This window comes from Echeneis naucrates, chromosome 13 (genome assembly GCF_900963305.1).
Source record: "Echeneis naucrates chromosome 13, fEcheNa1.1, whole genome shotgun sequence".
Taxonomy (NCBI): Eukaryota; Metazoa; Chordata; class Actinopteri; order Carangiformes; family Echeneidae; genus Echeneis; species Echeneis naucrates.
In genome coordinates, this window is record NC_042523.1 from 12,607,541 (window position 1) to 12,630,337 (window position 22,797).

General features: G+C 42.3%; 2 protein-coding genes and 3 pseudogenes across 3 annotated transcripts; 1 reads left to right on the plus strand and 4 right to left on the minus strand.

Moving 5' to 3' along the window:
* Positions 1 to 1,819: 1,819 nt before the first annotated feature.
* On the minus strand, positions 1,820 to 1,926 carry LOC115053655 (uncharacterized; annotated as a pseudogene).
* Positions 1,927 to 3,136: 1,210 nt separating this feature from the next.
* Positions 3,137 to 3,243, minus strand: LOC115053656 (uncharacterized; annotated as a pseudogene).
* A 2,867-nt stretch (positions 3,244 to 6,110) lies between these two features.
* Positions 6,111 to 6,217, minus strand: LOC115053658 (uncharacterized; annotated as a pseudogene).
* A 2,192-nt stretch (positions 6,218 to 8,409) lies between these two features.
* On the minus strand, positions 8,410 to 15,721 carry six5 (SIX homeobox 5). 2 transcript variants are annotated; one of them, XM_029517575.1, is made up of 4 exons: positions 15,003 to 15,721; positions 12,577 to 13,610; positions 12,106 to 12,315; positions 8,410 to 11,361 (listed from the first exon to the last, which is right to left on the minus strand). In XM_029517575.1, the coding sequence occupies exons 1-4, from the start codon at positions 15,686 to 15,688 to the stop codon at positions 10,679 to 10,681; spliced, it is 2,613 nt and encodes an 870-aa protein (XP_029373435.1). In that variant the 5' UTR covers positions 15,689 to 15,721; the 3' UTR covers positions 8,410 to 10,678. The 2 variants fall into 2 exon arrangements, with proteins under 2 accessions (XP_029373435.1, XP_029373436.1); XM_029517576.1 differs by having other exon boundaries at positions 12,106 to 13,610; positions 15,068 to 15,193.
* Positions 15,722 to 17,147: 1,426 nt separating this feature from the next.
* On the plus strand, positions 17,148 to 21,780 carry tbcb (tubulin folding cofactor B). The gene is made up of 7 exons (XM_029517397.1): positions 17,148 to 17,324; positions 17,761 to 17,909; positions 18,098 to 18,241; positions 18,625 to 18,721; positions 19,000 to 19,191; positions 20,344 to 20,416; positions 20,529 to 21,780. Exons 2-7 carry the CDS (start codon positions 17,796 to 17,798, stop codon positions 20,641 to 20,643), a joined length of 735 nt encoding a protein of 244 aa, XP_029373257.1. The 5' UTR covers positions 17,148 to 17,324; positions 17,761 to 17,795; the 3' UTR covers positions 20,644 to 21,780.
* The last annotated feature ends 1,017 nt before the right edge of the window (positions 21,781 to 22,797 follow it).

A 22,797-nucleotide genomic window follows, 5' to 3' on the forward strand; every position in this document is an offset into this window, starting at 1 on the left:
TTACATTTTTCTTCCTAATTGTAACAAATGGTTTGTCGCTAAGCCCCGCCCCCCTTGGTTACTCTTGCTATGCTATCCTGTTTTCTGTTGTCTGAAGTTCGGTAGGAAAATGTCCAGCCAGCATCAGTCCGGTGATCAGAAAGAAAACAAAAGAGAATAAGAAAATAAATATTACATATACAAATACTTTTTAAAAAGGTGGTGACGGTGCATTAGAGACGAGAAACGTAGAGCAAGGTAAGAAACAGGGCCGTAAGCTAACTGGCCAGCTCTAATGCTAATGTCCATTAGCCTAGCTTGTATCGGCTACAAGCTAATGCGTGTTGCAGGTAATAATACGGCCACGATGTATAATGTTGAATGAGCCGATCGTTATGGAGAAATAATCCAGGCAGGATGAGGATTATATATCGTGGACATATTCTTGCCTGGAACACGCTCAGATTTACATGGCTACGATGTATAATCCTCATCCCACCTGGATTAATTCTCCATAACGATCGGCTCATTCTACATCATACAGCTTGGTGGTATTGTTACCTGGTGTGCATCATCACCCAGCTGTGTTTCTATTTGCCTTTCTTCTTTAAGTACGCACGGTAACTTAGCACCTATGCACGACTCAGCACGACTCAGCAGTAAATCGGCATAAAGGGGAACCGAATCGTTAACACACCTGCAGTATCCGGACACATATAACTGTTTGATCAGCTTTCTCTCGTCCTACACAAGGGACTCTTCTCCCCGGACATGTCTGTTGTGTTCTTCATTTGTATTGTTGCTGTGTTGTACCCCAAAGTGGCACTGTGGCGAGAGATATGGACTTGATATGAGTAGAGTGAGAGTTAGGTATTTTACAGGTTGGCTAATACTCAACAACGCAGTGTTATTTACTCTTGCCTTCCAAGTAAACGGCACCTGTTCAGACTGTGTTTCTTCGTTTATGGGTCAAAACTACAATGTCCACTTTTTACTCCCGTCCGGGGCGTTTTTAATAATTGATGATAATGTCCGGTTATCCTTTTGTGTGTATGTGTGCCCCCCCCCCCGCAGGTTGTCTTTGTTCAGGTAAGCGTCTGTGACGTCATCCCCGAGAGGCTGCCCTGTGGGCGGATCTCCAAAACTCAACAAGGAAGCAGCAGACACCGGCGGTGCAGCCGAAGACTTTAAGATGAACTGAGAAAAAAAAAATCCCCGTTTACCGACCCGGTGGGGACATGTGGGAGGCTGAGTGCACCGTGTGCAGAGCTGGTACATATGTGTCTGTGTCCAGTAAACTGGCCAGATTTTACATGTATTTATTTACAATAAAGAATGTTCCGTTTTCAGCCTCCTACACATCCTTATAAGGGCATACCCTGCGTCATTCCACAGCTGCGCCATTGAGAACGTCACAGATCTCTCGGCACAGAGGATGTAAGCTGGAGCTCCAGCTGTTTATCTGTTTGTAGCTGAGGAGCAGCTACCGGCATATGGATGGGTGGCAGTCCGCCGGGGGCACCCCGTCCTCCTCCGCCGGCCCGAGGGCCTTGGGGACCGGCAGAGGACGGTGGGGACACCCGCCCAGCCAGCCAGATCAACCCATTTGGGGTTGCATGTTGGCGGACAGGCAACAATTTTGCCCCTCCGCTGACATGCGTGTACACTAACGTAACTGTTAGTGTGTGCGCACTAACACGCACTACGTGTTAGTGTGCACAATAAACAACACATATACTGACACATGTACACGTGTACATGTGTCTGTGCACACTAACACACACCACGTGTTAGTGTGCACAATAAACAACACATGTACTGAGAAAAAACATCCACCGATAGTCGAGATTCCCACATTTGGGGAATTCGCAGTGGACAGCACAATCAGAGTGCAATGGCTGAGCCTCGCCCTGGGTGAACCACCTTCTTGATCGTGGTATCTGCCCTGCCTCCTCCACCTTGATTTCCCATATGATGCAAAAATCAGAAGTATAAATCACCAAGTTAAGCGAGAAGCAGTATAGCTGCAGCAGCAAGAAGCCGCAAGGAATGCTGGCAAAAAATGCCGAGTGTCACTGCGTAAATTACCGGGATTATAATAATAAATCTCCACTACCAGGTTTACTGCGTACCATATAATTATGTTTCTTAGGCTCCGGCTATTTGTTCTTAACTTAGTTAAAGTAACACCGGACACAGACATTTGCATATTTACTCTTGCCTTCCAAGTAAACGCACCTGTTCAGACTGTGTTTCTTCGTTTATGGGTCAAAACTACAATGTCCACTTTTTACGTCCCTTCCGGGGCGTTTTTAATAATTGATGGTAATGTCCGGTTATCCTTTTGTGTGTATGTGTGTGTATGTGTATGTATGTGTGCCTCCCCCCCCAGGTTGTCTTTGTTCAGGTAAGCGTCTGTGACGTCATCCCCGAGAGGCTGCCCTGTGGGCGGATCTCCAAAACTCAACAAGGAAGCAGCAGACACCGGCGGTGCAGCCGAAGACTTTAAGATGAACTGAGAAAAAAAATTCCTCGTTTACCGACCCAGTGGGGACATGTGGGAGGCTGAGTGCACCGTGTGCAGAGCTGGTACATATGTGTCTGTGTCCAGTAAACTGGCCAGATTTTACATGTATTTATTTTCAATAAAGAATGTTCCGTTTTCAGCCTCCTACACATCCTTATAAGGGCATACCCTGCGTCATTCCACAGCTGCGTCATTGAGAACGTCACAGATCTCTCGGCACAGAGGATGTAAGCTGGAGCTCCAGCTGTTTATCTGTTTGTAGCTGAGGAGCAGCTACCGGCATATGGATGGGTGGCAGTCCGCCGGGGGCACCCCGTCCTCCTCCGCCGGCCCGAGGGCCTTGGGGACCGGCAGAGGACGGTGGGAACACCCGCCCAGCCAGCCAGATCAACCCATTTGGGGTTGCATGTTGGCGGACAGGCAACAATTTTGCCCCTCCGCTGACATGCGTGTACACTAACGTAACTGTTAGTGTGTGCGCACTAACACGCACTACGTGTTAGTGTGCACAATAAACAACACATATACTGACACATGTACACGTGTACATGTGTCTGTGCACACTAACACACACCACGTGTTAGTGTGCACAATAAACAACACATGTACTGAGAAAAAACATCCACCGATAGTCGAGATTCCCACATTTGGGGAATTCGCAGTGGACAGCACAATCAGAGTGCAATGGCTGAGCCTCGCCCTGGGTGAACCACCTTCTTGATCGTGGTATCTGCCCTGCCTCCCCCACCTTGATTTCCCATATGATGCAAAAATCAGAAGTATAAATCACCAAGTTAAGCGAGAAGCAGTATAGCTGCAGCAGCAAGAAGCCGCAAGGAATGCTGGCAAAAAATGCCGAGTGTCACTGCGTAAATTACCGGGATTATAATAATAAATCTCCACTACCAGGTTTACTGTGTACCATATAATTATGTTTCTTAGGCTCCAGCTATTTGTTCTTAATAACTGAGTTATTGTAACACCGGACACAGACATTCAGATTTATTGATCTCGGGATGTCACGTGACTTCTTTCGTTTACGCCGCCATTTTGGCAGTAAATGGAACAGAAAATAGCTCGTGCCGCCGCCGCAGATTTTAAGTCTACTGAATTCACTTCTCACTTTAACTCGGATGAAATTGGTCTTTACATAAAAAACCCAAGACTACATAGATGGAAAACACCGGCAATACCGAATGAAATGACAGTCCATCCATCTTTTAGCGTTTTTCCGTTTCCGGGTCACGTGGGGTGCTGGAGCCAATCCCAGCTCACTGATGTACATAATGTACATGTGAAATGGTGAAATAGCGCAAATGTATGCAGCAAATCGAGCAGCTCAGTGGCGCAGTGGTACCGCTGCCGCCCCGCAACAAGGAGGGAGGGGTTCGAGTCCCGGCTAGGGAGGGCGATGTGAATGTATGATGTAATGTAATGTAATGCAATTGTAATGTAACCCTGGGGTGATGTGATGTAATGTAATGATGTAATGTACTGTAGATATAAACATGATGTAATGTTAAATGTATGTGATGTGATGTGATGTAATGTAATATCTCGGTTCGGTTCCCGGTGTGGGCACCTGAACATGTCTACAGAGTTCATTGGTTACGAGTAATGGACTGGGCTAATGCAGATACGGCGCCCCCCCCAGGACCTAGGCCGAACCAGACCAGACTGGTGACGGCACCCCCTCCAGGAACGGACCGAGGCTAGACCGGCGACAGGACGCGTCCACAGACTAGACCAGTAAAAGAGACACAACTGTTTTAGTGAACGATTGTTACATTTTTCTTCCTAATTGTAACAAATGGTTTGTCGCTAAGCCCCGCCCCCCTTGGTTACTCTTGCTATGCTATCCTGTTTTCTGTTGTCTGAAGTTCGGTAGGAAAATGTCCAGCCAGCATCAGTCCGGTGATCAGAAAGAAAACAAAAGAGAATAAGAAAATAAATATTACATATACAAATACTTTTTAAAAAGGTGGTGACGGTGCATTAGAGACGAGAAACGTAGAGCAAGGTAAGAAACAGGGCCGTAAGCTAACTGGCCAGCTCTAATGCTAATGTCCATTAGCCTAGCTTGTATCGGCTACAAGCTAATGCGTGTTGCAGGTAATAATACGGCCACGATGTATAATGTTGAATGAGCCGATCGTTATGGAGAAATAATCCAGGCAGGATGAGGATTATATATCGTGGACATATTCTTGCCTGGAACACGCTCAGATTTACATGGCTACGATGTATAATCCTCATCCCACCTGGATTAATTCTCCATAACGATCGGCTCATTCTACATCATACAGCTTGGTGGTATTGTTACCTGGTGTGCATCATCACCCAGCTGTGTTTCTATTTGCCTTTCTTCTTTAAGTACGCACGGTAACTTAGCACCTATGCACGACTCAGCACGACTCAGCAGTAAATCGGCATAAAGGGGAACCGAATCGTTAACACACCTGCAGTATCCGGACACATATAACTGTTTGATCAGCTTTCTCTCGTCCTACACAAGGGACTCTTCTCCCCGGACATGTCTGTTGTGTTCTTCATTTGTATTGTTGCTGTGTTGTACCCCAAAGTGGCACTGTGGCGAGAGATATGGACTTGATATGAGTAGAGTGAGAGTTAGGTATTTTTACAGGTTGGCTAATACTCAACAACGCAGTGTTATTTACTCTTGCCTTCCAAGTAAACGGCACCTGTTCAGACTGTGTTTCTTCGTTTATGGGTCAAAACTACAATGTCCACTTTTTACTCCCGTCCGGGGCGTTTTTAATAATTGATGATAATGTCCGGTTATCCTTTTGTGTGTATGTGTGCCCCCCCCCCCCGCAGGTTGTCTTTGTTCAGGTAAGCGTCTGTGACGTCATCCCCGAGAGGCTGCCCTGTGGGCGGATCTCCAAAACTCAACAAGGAAGCAGCAGACACCGGCGGTGCAGCCGAAGACTTTAAGATGAACTGAGAAAAAAAAAATCCCCGTTTACCGACCCGGTGGGGACATGTGGGAGGCTGAGTGCACCGTGTGCAGAGCTGGTACATATGTGTCTGTGTCCAGTAAACTGGCCAGATTTTACATGTATTTATTTACAATAAAGAATGTTCCGTTTTCAGCCTCCTACACATCCTTATAAGGGCATACCCTGCGTCATTCCACAGCTGCGCCATTGAGAACGTCACAGATCTCTCGGCACAGAGGATGTAAGCTGGAGCTCCAGCTGTTTATCTGTTTGTAGCTGAGGAGCAGCTACCGGCATATGGATGGGTGGCAGTCCGCCGGGGGCACCCCGTCCTCCTCCGCCGGCCCGAGGGCCTTGGGGACCGGCAGAGGACGGTGGGGACACCCGCCCAGCCAGCCAGATCAACCCATTTGGGGTTGCATGTTGGCGGACAGGCAACAATTTTGCCCCTCCGCTGACATGCGTGTACACTAACGTAACTGTTAGTGTGTGCGCACTAACACGCACTACGTGTTAGTGTGCACAATAAACAACACATATACTGACACATGTACACGTGTACATGTGTCTGTGCACACTAACACACACCACGTGTTAGTGTGCACAATAAACAACACATGTACTGAGAAAAAACATCCACCGATAGTCGAGATTCCCACATTTGGGGAATTCGCAGTGGACAGCACAATCAGAGTGCAATGGCTGAGCCTCGCCCTGGGTGAACCACCTTCTTGATCGTGGTATCTGCCCTGCCTCCCCCACCTTGATTTCCCATATGATGCAAAAATCAGAAGTATAAATCACCAAGTTAAGCGAGAAGCAGTATAGCTGCAGCAGCAAGAAGCCGCAAGGAATGCTGGCAAAAAATGCCGAGTGTCACTGCGTAAATTACCGGGATTATAATAATAAATCTCCACTACCAGGTTTACTGTGTACCATATAATTATGTTTCTTAGGCTCCAGCTATTTGTTCTTAATAACTGAGTTATTGTAACACCGGACACAGACATTCAGATTTATTGATCTCGGGATGTCACGTGACTTCTTTCGTTTACGCCGCCATTTTGGCAGTAAATGGAACAGAAAATAGCTCGTGCCGCCGCCGCAGATTTTAAGTCTACTGAATTCACTTCTCACTTTAACTCGGATGAAATTGGTCTTTACATAAAAAACCCAAGACTACATAGATGGAAAACACCGGCAATACCGAATGAAATGACAGTCCATCCATCTTTTAGCGTTTTTCCGTTTCCGGGTCACGTGGGGTGCTGGAGCCAATCCCAGCTCACTGATGTACATAATGTACATGTGAAATGGTGAAATAGCGCAAATGTATGCAGCAAATCGAGCAGCTCAGTGGCGCAGTGGTACCGCTGCCGCCCCGCAACAAGGAGGGAGGGGTTCGAGTCCCGGCTAGGGAGGGTGATGTGAATGTATGATGTAATGTAATGCAATTGTAATGTAACCCTGGGGTGATGTGATGTAATGTAATGATGTAATGTACTGTAGATATAAACATGATGTAATGTTAAATGTATGTGATGTGATGTAATGTAATATCTCGGTTCGGTTCCCGGTGTGGGCACCTGAACATGTCTACAGAGTTCATTGGTTACGAGTAATGGACTGGGCTAATGCAGATACGGCGCCCCCCCCAGGACCTAGGCCGAACCAGACCAGACTGGTGACGGCACCCCCTCCAGGAACGGACCGAGGCTAGACCGGCGACAGGACGCGTCCACAGACTAGACCAGTAAAAGAGACACAACTGTTTTAGTGAACGATTGTTACATTTTTCTTCCTAATTGTAACAAATGGTTTGTCGCTAAGCCCCGCCCCCCTTGGTTACTCTTGCTATGCTATCCTGTTTTCTGTTGTCTGAAGTTCGGTAGGAAAATGTCCAGCCAGCATCAGTCCGGTGATCAGAAAGAAAACAAAAGAGAATAAGAAAATAAATATTACATATACAAATACTTTTTAAAAAGGTGGTGACGGTGCATTAGAGACGAGAAACGTAGAGCAAGGTAAGAAACAACGCCGTTAGCTTGTAATGTAAGCTAACTGGCCAGCTCTAATGCTAAAGTCCATTAGCCTAGCTTGTAACGTAAGCTAACTGGCCAGCTCCAATGCTAACGTCCATTAGCCTAGCTTGTAACGTAAGCTAACTGGCCAGCTCTAATGCTAACGTCCATTAGCCTAGCTTGTATTACAACCCGACACAAAACTGTTATCTTTGACAGAAACAGCTGAGTTTGGTAGTCAGTGATGTCCACAGAAGACATCCAAACTCTGGCTACAAGCTAATGCGTGTTCCAGGTAATAATACGGCTAATACGATGATCCGATCTTTATGGAGAAATAATCCAGGTAGGATGAGGATTATACATCATTGCCATATTTTTGCCTGGAACACGCACAGATGTGTGTGTTACAATTACACAATTACAGACAATTAACAGTAATGTTAGACTCGCACGAAAGTAGCGAGTAATGGGAGTATCAATTGAAATGTATTGGAGTAAAAAGTACAATATTTGTCCTTCAAATGTAGTGAAGTGAAAGTAAAAGTATCCCCCAAAAATAATACTCAAGTAAAGTACAGATACTCAAAAACTGTACTTAAGAACCGTACTGAAGTACTGTCCACCCATGCTCAACTGTTTCATTTCTCATCAACAAGCCCAGAGTGAATCAGACGTAATCTGAGATAATTAGGGTTATAACCACACCCCATGTATCCCTTCCTCTCTTGAACTAACACATGCATGCACACCCTTACACACATTTTGGATCTTTGCTGTTGCACTGGCAATCACCTGACAAGAGGCAGAGTGCCTGATGGTTTCACTGTGTAGGAAGAAAATGCATTTGAATAAAAACTTCATGCCAAATTAGGAGAAATATCCACAGACAAATGCACACTCATAAATCACAACCTTTTGTAAATGTAGTTTATTACAATATCATATAATATAAAAAAATAGAATGCATTTGAATAGAAAAAATGAGAAAAAAACAAGAACTTTAAATGACAAACAGAAACAATCCCTTTGAGAAAAAAAAAATCAATCAAAATACAAGATCTTTGGTTAAATCTGGAGTCATATACATTATGTGTCAGGAAGGAGAGTAAAAGAAAAACAAACAAACAAACAAACAAACAAACAAACAGGGCTACAAATGTGCATATGCCCTCACAGGCTTTGATGTTGAAGATACTTTGGTAAAAAATGACTCGTGAAAAAAAACAAAACAAAAACACACGCATTAATATATTTTACATACAAAGAGTTCATTTCCCTTTATCCTTAACTAATTAAAACATTCAGCAAAATTCAGCCTAAAATTGATTTGTCGAAGGCATTTAATTATCTATCCAAAGGGCACTGGGACCTGCCTTAATATTACCTCAAAATTCATCACAAAGGGGATGACCTGTTTAAAAATTAGTTTTAATGACCTCATCATTTGAACACTTGTCGTCTTTTGGAATTGCAAATCCCCAAACAATGTGACCGTCTAAGTGAAAAATTAATATCCTTTTCTATAAACCCCCTCCTCCCAGGTTAAATTTCTTTCATTTAAAACTAAAAACTGATTGATACATGCTTTAAATAGGTTAAATGTACAAAAGAGACGAACAACACAAACATACAGAGGGAAAAAAAATAAAATAAAAAAAAAATAAAACACAGGCCATTATTGTAACTAGATGCGATACTGAAATATATTTTTGTGTACCATTATTGGCCAAAGATTTGACAGCTGCCTGTGTTATGACAGTAGAAAGCTCATAAAATCACAAGCATTTTAGATTTCAATTGAAAAAGCAACCCCATCTATTTATAACAAACCTCATCAGGATATCATTATTATGATTCGCCTCTGGCTGTTAATTGAAGGGGGGATTATTACAGTCCATTAAAGAAATAATAAGAAATTTCAGAAGAAATTATGAGTCGTACCACTGTCATAACATGGCAGTGCAACGTAAACATTATGTGGATGAAATGTGCAAAATATACAAAACAAACAAACAAACAAACAAAAAAAAAGCCAGGGGTCTGACAGCACAACCCAAACTGTCACATTATGCTTCACTGGAGATCAAATGGATGCAGAAAAGTTGTTTTTTTACAAAAACATTGGATCTTTAAGCGTCAAAATAAGGCACTTATCAATATCATTGGACAGAGGGTTTGGATTTGACAACAAATGTCAGTGGGATCACAGCAAAGATTTTAGTGTAACACACTGTCATGCTTCATTTAAAAAGCTAAGGATTTTAAAAACTTTTTATCTCCCAAGTGCACAGCATTTTTGACTGAGCTGTTGTGCCACTTAGTGTCCTATAAAGTACTAAACATGCATTGCATAGAGTACCACCACTTTCATTTCCTGCAGTATATTTCTACTGATGTGAGGCCATGTTCTCACTAGAAGTCAGTTTACTGATAAGATAGAAGCATGTTTAAAGCCAGATCACAGTAACATGTAGTAATAAAACACTGTATAGTCCTCGGTGCTATGATGTAAAAATAGTGGCAGAAAAATAATTTCAGCTGATTCACATTAAACTCAGCCAACTCTGCCTTTTGTCTGTGAGGAACATTAAATTCATCATGTTCATGGAGTGTTGGTAGAACAATATGTTCAGACAAAAATGAAAACCAAACCAAACTTCTTGTCAGCAAGAACAGCTGAAATGTGGTTTGCAGTCCACATAATGCAGAGAAGAGCTGAAAGACACCTCTTGTAACGTAGTATGTAGTATTTCTTTTAGTACTGGGACCTGGAACTGGACAAAGCAAACTAATCTGTTTTAGTTCTTTTGCCAGGATGATAACAAATAAGGCACATATTAAGTTTACCTAAAAAAACAAACAAACAAACAAACAAAAAAAAAAAAAACCCACAGACACAAATGTCTCAGGCAGCAGAAATTGTCTGATATTTACCCTGCAGGTGAACTTCCCATATTTCACCCTGGCCATCCAGGGAAAACAGAGCTGCAGAGGTTTTTTTTTAATAAAAGTGCCAGTTCAGGCCCTGCTAAGAGACTATTGTTGTACATGTTAGAGCCTCAACATAATGTAAAACAAATATAGGTCTATGAGGGTTGACAAAGTGGAATAAAATCTTTCCGATCAATAAAAACAATGACTTTGTTTCATAATTTTTTTTTTCATGATGTGGAGCTGCTACAGGTGGACTACAAGCCCAGTTCATCGTCGACAGGGACAGACTGGAGCTGAGTGAGAATCTTTGAGTCTCCATCCATCTCCTCTGGATTCCCCAGCGGTGAGTTGGATCCCACGTCCTGCTCTGGAGAAGGGCTTCCAAGAAGCAGCGACTCTCCTCCAGGGAGGCCTAACAAAGCCGGGTCTACAGGTAAGTCCCCCTTCCCACGGACATCGAACAGAGCTAGGCTGGCTGAAGTGGACAGAGGTACAGGGCTCCACACTGGCTGAGACAACTGGTTGTTGGGTGTGACTCCACTGTACATAGGACTGAGGGCGAGCATGCTCTCTGGAGTAAGAGTGTTTGGTGCTGTGGAGAGGACTGAATGGTCCAGTGAATGAGGGGAGGGGACGGCAGGTGTCTGACTGGTTGTGGCTGCGGTTACTGGAGCACAGTACGGTGGTGATGAGTTGATGAAGTTTATAGGAGATGATGTGAGGCCGCTGGGGGCTGGGCCTGAGGTGGTACAAGGCTGGGAAACCACGGGTGGGGTGGAGGGCATAAAAACAGGACTCAATCCATTAGCAGGGATGGTGGAAGCCTCTGAGGCTGTTTTCACGGGCAAACTGGTGAGTTGGATTCCTGCTGGGATGGTCAGAACCAGCTTGCCTTGCTGGACACTCAGGTAGGGGCTTCCACCAAGTAGAAGATTACCTACAGTATTGACAAATGAGAAAGTGACAATCAAAATTTTGCAACAAACCCAATCGGCAACTATATGAGATGTAGCATCTTCATCATCACCAACTCTACTTCTTAAACTTAGAGGCAGCAAAAGTTTACCCAGTGTTAATAGCAGTCTGTATATTGTTTATTATTATTATTATTCATTTTTAAAAATTTTGTGCGTCATATTCTCATTTGCACAAGTTTCTATTACTATGGATGCTATTGTATTACAAAGAAACATTTTCCAAGATTTTTTACAATTTAATTCATTAATTCATCCATCTTCTACCACTTATCCATTTCCAAGTAGAGGTGGGTGCTGGAGCCAATCCCAGCTCACACTGGGTACAACCTGGACAGGTCGCCAGTCCATCGCAGGGCCGACATACAGAGACAAACAACCACTCACACAGACAATGTCACTAGTTAACCTAAACATGCATGTTTTTGGACAGTGGGAGGAAACCGGAGTACCGGAGGAAAGCCACAAAGACATGGGGAGAGCTGCCAGTTTGTTACAATGTCATGGATAAAATAATAGAACTACAAAAATTTAAAATAGCAGCGATTTTTAAAATTTGTATTTTTATATGCCAAAAATTTCCAACCCGTCAGTCGTGAGCGTTTTCTGCTTTTCTTCCTTATGTGATGTAAAACTCAATTTCTATCAGCCTAGAGGTTTCAGCTTTTCTCTCTGTGTGTACAAGGTGTGTAATGAACTCAGTGTACCTGGAGGAGCAGAAGGCAGCTGAATGATCCCAGAGTTGAGCAGTTGCACACCAGGGGCCATGCTGGTTGGGGGAACTAGACTCTGAATGGGCCTCAGCTGGTTTATCCTGAGAGGAGCCTGTGCGACAGCTCCAGCTGCAGGAGCTGAAGTCAGGATCTGTAAGGGCACTCCAGCAGATGGGATGGACAGAGAAGGACTGGCAGGTACCACTTGGGGGAAAGAGATTGTAGAGGATGTTTGAATGGAAGAGACTGGGACCAGCTGTGGCATGGAGAGCGAGACTAACTGTGTTGGTGTGGTGCCTTTTGCCTGGGGGACTGGGACGACTTGTGTAGGGGAAGAGATGGAAATTACCTGCGGAGCCTGGATTTTGCTCGGGGAGGAGTTTGTGGTTTCATCCCCCAGTTGGTGTGTAATGCACTGTGGCAGTGGACTGTTGTTAAGCTGTGAGATAGAGACTATAGTTGTACCTTCGGGCAGAGTTGTAGAAGCCTCCTGCTGCTGTTGCACCAGTCTGTTGCCTGTGTTCACTGTCTGGGGGGTTTGAAACTGAGGAGCTGGTGAGGTGATGGGTGATACTGGGACCAACTGAGGGCACTGGGAGATCTGTGCTCCTGAAGAGTGCTGGACCAGCTGGGATACTGGTATTCCCTGGATGGAAGGCACAACCTGGGGCAGAGAGAAGACCTGAGGGGTGGCACTGCCGGAGGAAACGACAGAACTTGGAGAACTTAACTGGGAGCCAGAAGTGGCAAAGACAACATACTCCCCTTGCTGACTGGTGAGAGGAGCAGCAGAACCAGAAATAACCATTCCTGCAGACGACATGGAGGCAGGGAGGGTGAGGGACTCCTGTGTATTTTGTGTTAAGACAAGTGAGGGGAGGTTGTTTGGAGAGGAAAGAGTAGGCGAAGACGGGGATAAAGATGAAGAAGAGGACGACACTGTCTGGCTGCCGCCCTCTGATTCCGGCACACTGATGTAATCCATTGCATTGCCCCCGTCTGTCTTGGTTTGCAGAGGAAGGGAGATTATGGATGGGGGATTTGAGACTGGAGAGGAGTTAGTGCCAAGAACAACTGCTGGAAGACTGCTTGTCTTGGCCTCCATGGCTGATACCTGATCTGCCACAGAAACTGCCTGCTGCGACTGCTGCTGCACACTGATACTAGATTTGGTTATTACTTGAGCCCCATTCAGTATCAAAGGAGAGGGAGCTGCAGCAGGACTCAGTGTGACTGTCTGGCAATCACCCAAGCTCAGCCCGTTGATTATAACACCAGCACCAGTACTGGAGATCAAGGAATTCCCATTGAGTAGTAAAGGCTGAGAGGCCGTGAGGAAGCCACTGGACCCATTGAGGATGAGCTGGCCTCCTGTGCTACAGGGGACTGCAGAGAGAGAGATGATGGAAGCTGTAGAGCCAGCAGCTTCCTCGGGTTTGTCGGGGGTGTCGTCCATGGCGCTTGCCTCGTCCTCAGTGCTGTGGTTCCCATCAGATTCACTGAAAGGGAGCATAAGCAAATAGGCCAAATAAATCTAAATGTTTGTGGCTTTAGAGTGTGGGACAAAATGAAACATTTTCACTGAGCTCACTTTAACCACAAATCTAATCTATTTAAGGCTTTAATCACATCCCCACTAATGACAATGCCACTTCGTAGTGAAAGAAGATAGGATTAGATTTTGGATAATTGTAGTAGCCAGCAGAAGAGTCTGACAAATGGAGAAAATAAAACAGTATCTGGGTATTGGATTTTAGTTCTTGATTAGATGGTAAAGTAACTCAACTATGTCTATTTGTTAATTATATTGTCTGGTGAATAAATGAATACATATTTAATCAAGTTATTTGAAGATGATGTAATTGGTCATTCATGTGACAGGATTTCAAGCAGCAACATATTCATGTATATATTCTGATATTTGAATTTTTAGTCTGTCATTTATTTTAATTACAGACCCATTACATTTTCAAAACATATCCATTAGCTCAAATCGAGATAACATTTTGAAGGTTTGATTCAAATTCTCCTTCTCCTTCTGCATTGGGGACTAAATATTTCAGTGGTTAACTTGAAGCGATTTGTTAAAAATAACAGTAATTCATTGTTATTAATCATTCACTCCCTCTTTCCATCCTATCTACAAAACCAACTAAACTACACAGTGTGCCACTGTGAAGCTCTCTCTGGAAGAAGAAAAAAAAAAAAAAATCAATTTCAGATTCTTAGAAACTCTTTTATGGGACCCCTTCTCAGTTAATGTGCGTTGTAAAGTTCAGCATCCTGGTCGTTCACGCAGGTCATGTTTCTGCTGGACTACCACAAAACCTCAGTCCTGATTAGATAAGTCTGGTTTACTTTTTCTTATCTCCCCGCATTTGAACCCCCTCCCCCCATGCTGGGTGAAATTAAAAACTGAGATAGCAGCCTGTGTCATTTTTTTAACCACTCCACCCCCTCCCCTGGTGTAAGCTGATTTCTCTGTAGGCCCTAGGCAGTGGAATGGGCTTGAAGGAAACTTGACCCGTGATGGGCGCCTAGATCTCACATTTCATAACAAAGCAACATGCTCCTGGTCTCAGACCTGAGTGGGTTCACTGCTGTCAAAATTCAGCTGCAAAGTTTATATTCTAACTCCATGCAAAGCTTTTGGCTGATTGCTGGAACCTTAACCTCTACTGTGCACTTAGTGCTTAAATGCTGCTGTGTGTGGGCCTGCAGGCTTTGTTTATCATTCAGGAGTTTCACTGAGTCCTGATGTTTCACTCAAAGCACAAAGCCACATAATGCCTCTGAAGAAAAGAAAAGTTTTGGGCCACATTTTGGCCTATTTTATGAAAACATCAGATAAAAGCAACAAGTGAGCATGTTTCCAGTATCTGCTGCCTTGCCTTTTGCAGTGGGTCCCGGACGGCGTCCTGTCCCTCTGCCTGCGGTTCTTGAACCAGTTGCTGACCTGAGTGAGGGACAGTCCGGTGACTTTGGCCAGGTTCTTCTTCTCGTCCGGAGTCGGGTACCTGTTGCTCTTGTAGCACTCCTTCAGGGCATTTCGGGACTTCTCCTTGAAGCAGTACACGGTCTCCTCTCCATCCCAGATGGTTTTGGGCAGGGGGAACTTCTTCCTGAGCCGGTATTTGTCCACTGCGCCCAGGCTGCGGCCCCGGGACCTCTCCGCCTCCTTGTAGCGGGCTTTCAGGTACAGGTCCTGCAGGAAGCCGTGGTTGGACGGATGGAAGTCGTGGCTCTCCAGGATGGCGTACAGCTCCTTAAATTCCTCCCGGTGGAAAGCGACCAGAGCCTGGGCCTTCAGCAGGGTCTCGTTGCCACGTAGCAGCTCGGACGAAGGAGGTATGGTGGAGAGAAATCTCCACAGGCGATCCACATTGCCCGCCTGCAGAAGGGCCTCGCACAGACATGAGACTTGGTCAGTGGAAAAACTCAGAGCCGACTTTTGGAAACTTTGGAGTAATTGTTCCGAAACGTGGACCGGATCTTTCTCTTCTTTGGGCTCCGGTGCCGTCGGCTCCTCTGTGCTATTCTCAGAGTGTTCTGTGGACTCCAAAGACAAGGAAGCCATTTTTACTTTAACTTTTTTTCCACCCGTGGTTCCACCTCCTCTCCTCCTCCTCCCTCCCCCTCCGGCGCTCAGCTCCCATTCTCTCCGCCAGCAGACCCTGAATGCGCCTCAACCACCGCCTGGCACGCCCCTTTTCCAACTTCATAGGGGCCCTCAGTCTCTTTGTCAACGGCTCTCAACATTTGCACCTTTTTTTTTAAATGTCAAAATAGACTATTTATTTGACCCAGATATATTTCTTTCAATAATCATGACTTTTCACTTTCGGTTTGTGGATACAAACACGAATAAATAATATGAAATCTCTCAAACATCTGACTATTAATGATAATAATATTCCTTCGTGTTAACTTTGTATGTTTCTGTGTTTGCTCAGGGAAGACTTATCATCCCAGTCTTCCTTTCAGCCTGCTAGATCTCTGGTTTGGTGAGTATGAAGTATATTCCACAAACGCAAATATATTTAATACAAATGCACACAGTTAAATCTTAATTATTAATGTAGGTATAATTTACATTTGGGACTCCCTTGATTTTTGTATTTTTGGAGTGGGTATGAAATGAGGTCAGACAGGGTTTTAAACCTCTATCATCATGCGCTACTATAGGATTGTAAATCTTCAATTTCAAGCTGTTGGCTCCGTTTGTCTTCTTTCTTTCTGTGCACAGGGTTAAGGGAGTAGTTTTGTTCGTGATGTTTCCATGTTTAAAGCATGTTTTATCCACCAAGAAATAATGCTATTTTTCAAAATTAATAGCAAAATTCAATATCAAACAAACTATAGGGTAACAGTAATATAATTTCACATCCATGAGATTTATTATATCATGTTTCATAAGTTATAATAGTATTTTTGTTGATAACTATTGAGTCTGATTTGTGAAGAGCAGAAGGGTCGGACAGATGAATCCTCAGAATATCGGTATATTCTGCCTTGAATATAGCCTTGAGCTGGACACATGAACATTGATATTCATGACATCAGTTAAAAGAACTCACATAAATAATATTGGAAATCACGGGAAATTGTCTTGTGACAATCTAATTCATATAAAAGTAGAAATAAATTCTTTATTTTTTTGCAAACCCAGAGGAAGCCTATGAATATACATTCACCTTATGAATCATGATGTAGTCCCTTATAATTAGTATCACATTGAAAATTAATATTCTGGTATTTCTTCCCAAACATGAGACTGGGGCTGTGTCAAATTATTATCTCGCCATGATTATTTCGCAGAGAAGAAACTGTGGTACCATCCGGTTTGAACCGGAGGACAGCGGCACCGTGTGGATACGGACTCTGTCACTCGGGTACGATGATTGGTTCGCAATTCTGTCAGTCAATTATTGGGCGTTTCCCGGGCACCGTTCTTACGTTTCATCCCACTATTGGCCAAGTTCATTTGAGCCTCATTGTGATTGGACGTTTCTGTCAGGGGCGGGGAGAACCTTCCAGAGCTGGGTGTAGCAGGAATCGGTGTAAAATTTTTCCCACCACGCAGCAAAGCTGGTTGGACAACCGTCAATGTGTTTTTTCACTGAAACTAATGGATTCATCCGGTTAAATTGGGATACGGAGACGAGTCTAAGTTCACCACTGAAGGAAAAAAAAAAAAACAACAGCACACGATTGTAAGTAACTATGGCAACCTTGCAAGGGGATCCTCAGACTTTCCAACGTGATTGTGCTACTGTTAGCTCCTCAAAAAGCTAACAGCAGCTTATGGTTGATGCAGACAAGCTAGCTCTAAAAGGACAGCCAGTAATGAACAAAGGAAACTTAAACAATCACAGCTGGCAGGTAAGAGAGTAATGTGGCGAACATAACAGGTAATGGTGACGAGCAAATTTCCCCAAGTGTGATCAAAAAAGGCTCATCTCATTTAATTTATCTTTAGGGTAAGTCATACTGTAGCTACTCAAACCATCTACTGCTCGGAAGTTGGCCCCATTTTTGCTTTTGTGGTTAATCACACTCTAAATCGTAAAATAGATTGAATCAAGAATTACACATATCTATCGGGGGCATTATGTGTAATTTGATATGTTATTTGTTTGTCTTTTTTAGCTTTTGAACAGTAGCTACGTCAAATAGTCTGGGCAATGGACGTGACAATAGTTACCAATCCCACTGTAAATGTGCGCCTGACAAGCACCATCATCTCCTTTGAGACGAAGCGCAGGTTCAATAGAGGCTTAAGTGTTGCAGAACTGAAGGTGAGCTTCATCTTACTACAAGTCATACATTACATATCTGTGAAGATGCACACGTTCACAGTGATCTTCGGTTTTCCCATAACTAACATCTTTAATACACTACCTTTAGATCGTTCTTTATTACGGGCTTTCTCTGTAAATATTGATTTGTGTAATATGTCGTGCTATTTTGTTTTTACTGTATTTAGGGAAAGTTGGAGATGATTGTGGGTGTGCCTGCCTCCTGCATGGACTTGGAGTTGTACAGTGTCTCTGACAAGTTTCTGCTGAAAATTGATGATAATGAAGCTTTGCTGGGTTCCTATCCTGTGGATGATGACTGCAGAATAAATGTATGTAGCTGCTGTGGTGTGGAAACACTTCAGACTGGTCCTGGTCATTGTTCCATTGTCATAATAGACAAATCACTGTCAAGTTGCAAATGGTCCTTGTATTCAGATTTAGTTCTGTTTTTTAAGCATGAATATATGTATATAAGATTTAATTTTTTGAAGTTTGCAGTCCAGTATTCGTGATTATATTGGTGTAAATAGGTTACATGTGCGCCCCTTTTGGCCTCTCGTAGGTTTGCTGTCACAATGGAACAGTAATACGTGCAAAAATATCATTTTCAAAAACAATCTCTAACTGATTGCTTTGCTTGCTGAAATGCAGTTGGTGTGATTTCTTTTTTTTTTTTTTTTTTTTTTTTTTTTTTAACTCATGTCTTTTTCAGGTAATTGATAGAAGTGGAGGTCAGATGGGTGAGTTCACTGATGTTTCCAAAGTGGAGAAGTATGAAATCTCAGATGAAGCCTATGATAAGAAAACAGGTAAAGTCTGGTATATCTACATTCCTTTTTTTAAATAAAAAAAAGTCTTACTTTTATAACTAAATGGGACGACTGGAGCACTGAGGGGTTAAACAATAAACAACATTTTAAATATTTTTGCTCAGACAATTAAGTGAATTTGCTTTGCTTTGCTTTGCTCAGCATTGATAACGTTGTATCAGAGTTTTTTTGTTTCGTTTCATATATCATCCTCTGCAGCATTTATAGCCCTTTGTGAAATATTCTAGTTGAGTACAATCTAGCTTTATTTCCCGTAGATTCTGCCAGATCATTCATGAAGAAACAAAGAGTTGGTCGCTTCAATGAGGAAGAAGTGGCCAGGAAGAAAGCAGAGCTTGCTGCTCGGGAGAAGGAACAGAAGGCTGCTGCAGATGCCATTTCTGTTGGAAGCCGGTGCAAAGTGCAGGTTCCTGGGCAGCCCATGAAGCTTGGCACAGTCATGTATGTTGGTAAGTTGGGATAAAAATTAGCTGGTTTACTTTTTTCAGAATATTGGTTTAAATCCTGACGTACTATCCAATAGAGCAGAGGTTGCTTTTGATTTATAGAAGCCAAAAGTGGGCATTGTTTCCCTTAGTTATACATACTTAATCCAGTTGCCAGTCAATACCAGGGCTAGTATAGCGATACGTTAAGAGACATTTACTCTCATATTCACAGTTATAAACCATTTAGAGTCACCAATTAACCTAAATGTGTATGTCTTTGACCTGTGGGAGGCAGCCACAATACCAGAAGGCAACTCGCATAGCAACAGAGAGAATGTGCAGACTACACAAACGTCCCTCAGACACAGGAATCAAACCCTTAACCTTGTTGCTCTGAGGCAACAATGTTAACCACGGAACAGTGGACGAACTTTACCATCTCATTTGTGGCTAATAAAAATAAATTGTAAACTGAAGTAAAGCTGAACGATTAATTGCATTTGCGATAATATTGCAATATGATAAAATGCAATTTTGTAATCGCAATGTTTGCAAACATTGACATTCATGACATCAGTTAGGAGAACTCACATAAATAATATTGGAAATCATGGAAAATTGTGGCCATGTAAAGAGAAAAAAAAAAAAAAGTGGTCATATGACGGGCACCACACACGCTAAACCCAAGACAGGCATCATTGCCAGACATGTTTGAAAGAGTTGCTCTGTATGAGCGAAGTCCTAAACAGCACGGGGATGTCACTCAGGTAATAACCGAGTTCACTGCTAGTAGTCAAAGTAGTAGAGGCAAATTGTGTGTCTCAGTTTGTGTGAAATGTTACTGACTTGGGATTAGTAAGATAGATGTCATTTAAAAATATCTTTATTTTGCAGAATGTTTAAAAAGTGCATACTATTAAACAGTATCTTTTTTTTCTTTCAAATACATAGAGGCAAAGCCTAAGCTTTGTCGCTCTTATGTTCCTGTAATGACCAGTTAAATAAACATGTTATTTATTTCAACTCGTGCATCTTATTGTGACCTTTGACCTGTGAACCTTTAATTCTAACAAAGACACCTGGCCTATGGGAAAGAACAGGGTCTGTCTGAGAAAGGACAAAAAATTAGAATAGGAGAATAAAGTATAAGCACTGTTGTCATGTTTTTTGCAGGTACAACAGATTTCAAGTCAGGCTTTTGGGTAGGAGTGAAGTACGATGAGCCCCTGGGAAAACACGATGGAACGTAAGAGCACTATACTTTTATTTTTTGTTAGTAATGTTATTTTCATTGTTTTGTTCTTTAGTTTTTCCTTCCCCTTTAACCTTGTCTCCCCTTTTTTGCTATGTCTCTGCAGTGTTGAAGGGAAGCAATACTTTCAATGTGAGAACAAATATGGTGCATTTGTGAAGCCCTTGAATGTGATCGTGGGAGACTTCCCCGAGGAGGATTATGGTTTAGATGAGATGTAGGACTGTGTGGTTTGTATTTTCTCTGCCCTGAAACTTCTGTTCACCAACCTGGAGATTTGAGTTATTTTTTGGTAACAAACATAATTTTTGTTTGCCTTATATTTGTGTGTCTCAGGAAGGCAGGATCAAAAGGCATTTAGCCTTAGTAACTTCAATGCACCTTGACAGAGGTGGTGATAGAATAGGATAATCAGAGGAGTAGCTCACATAAATGTTTGAGAAAGAACAGTATTTATTTCTGATTCCATGAGGCAGCATTATGAAGCTTCATATGTAGTTCTTCACCTCATGTACTAGCTTCATAGTCATCTTAAAGTCTGTTGACAGTTTGGATACCAACCATTTTCTCCTTGTTTCATTTATATCAGTGTGTACAATGATTGTATATACCTGTTTATAGTTAACTGTAGTCCTAACATTTATTGAAGACTGTAAATAGAGTGGTCCCGTTATTGGACATAATTCTGCTGAGAGGAAAAATGGACCCTGAAATACTTTGATACTAGACTCAAACACGACATTGAGTCTGAGCTCTGACTGATAAGGCATCCACTCATTTTTGAAAATCTGTCTTCAGTGGTCTAAATCAATCCATCCACTACTTATCACCACAACAACAACAGATGGACAAGAAAATCACAGTGGAAGTGGAAAGAAATCTATAAATTCTCACCAAAAATAGTGTCAATAGTCCATAGTGAAACATCGCTCTATAGCTCTAAAGTATGCAAGGGTGTATATTTCCTTCTTAAACAACTGAAAATTCCTTAAACATTTAGTATTTGGTATTTGAAACAGTCACAATTTTAGGCTAACAAGTGGATATGAGATGCATTTCCTCTTAATTTTTCTGACCGAATTCCTCTTGTTAAAAATATAATCTTCCTGCACTTTAATGTATCCTACTTATTTTGAACCAATGAAAAATAATAATGTCAAGGTAAAGATTAGAAATTTCAATACATTTCAATTTCAATAAAATTAGCAGAATAATCTTTAAGTAAGTTTCTTAGCAAACTTAACCTGATCTGTTTGGTTTAATTTGTATCAAAAGATTGAATAACTTGATGTTCGATTTCAAGTGATAATAAACAATTATTAGTTTATTTCATTAAAGAACGTTCTGTATAAGCCTGACACGTTGAATTTTTGTCTGTTTGAAGTGGGTATAACTAGAACTGCACTGCTTTTAATCAGGATGATTTAAATATTAGGTCATCTGGGGGAATATATTATTATGAAGTAACTCTACAAGGCTTGTAATGGACTTGATTTTTTTTTTTTTTTTTTTTTGGGGGGGGGGGGTAAAATACAATTGACACCAGGTTGCTGTCAGCATAAAATTTCATAAAACAAGGAAGTGTGAAAGTATTTTTTGTGAGGGGCTTTTTTTGGGCTTTTATTCTGATGACGGTAAGTAGGGAAAGAGGAGATGAGAGAGGGGATTGACATACAGCATGGGTTGCGGGTCAGAGTCTAATGTGGCATATGTGCTAACTACCTGACCAAGTGCATCATCATGTGGGCAGTGTTTGAACTGTTGGACAACAAACCGGTACATCAGACACACTCTTGTGTTAACTGACTCCCCCCATTATTTTCACCACAGCAGTCAGCTTTTGATTCATTTCTAACAAATTGTATGCCTTATTTATTATTCTCTGTTGTTGGTTGAAAACTGTTACTTATAAAGCGGGGACAATGTAAATTGTGGTTTTTGATGAAATGTGTCTACTGTTATTTTTTGTAAAAACCTGTTCATTTCTAAAGTGCCAATAAAAATAATTAGCAAGTTCCATAGCATAGTAAATTGAGTTGATTTGTATGTGTAACCATTTACACTGTCTGAAGCATTTTATTTCAATTAATTGCTTCATTGCATTTATAAAAGTCATTTTTTTTATCATTTACAACAGACACTTCTGTCAAGTTTCTGGCAATTGAACTAATGTTTTTATTTCTGTCCACCCTTGTTGAATCCCCCTTTCTTTTTCATTTAAATTCAGGTTCTAATGAGAAAGCGGGCATAATAAAAATTCCAAAACCTTCTGAGGCATATTTGTGTCTTGTCATTTGGAAGCAATATGACTTGACATTACAACAATGAAGGCATATTGCTTTGCAAATGTTGTGCAAGCATGTAATTATATATGG

Bases quoted from the DNA above. Each gene is read 5' to 3' on its own strand.
- tbcb (XM_029517397.1), top strand. From the start codon at position 17,796: ATGGACGTGACAATAGTTACCAATCCCACTGTAAATGTGCGCCTGACA. The intron at 18,242-18,624 runs GTATGTAGCTGC...TGTCTTTTTCAG, and splicing joins ATGATGACTGCAGAATAAAT to GTAATTGATAGAAGTGGAGG. The intron at 20,417-20,528 runs GTAAGAGCACTA...ATGTCTCTGCAG, and splicing joins CTGGGAAAACACGATGGAAC to TGTTGAAGGGAAGCAATACT.
- six5 (XM_029517575.1), bottom strand. From the start codon at position 15,688: ATGGCTTCCTTGTCTTTGGAGTCCACAGAACACTCTGAGAATAGCACA. The intron at 13,611-15,002 runs GCAAGGCAGCAG...GCTCCCTTTCAG, and splicing joins TCCGGGACCCACTGCAAAAG to TGAATCTGATGGGAACCACA. The intron at 11,362-12,105 runs GTACACTGAGTT...TCAATACTGTAG, and splicing joins GCTGCCTTCTGCTCCTCCAG to GTAATCTTCTACTTGGTGGA.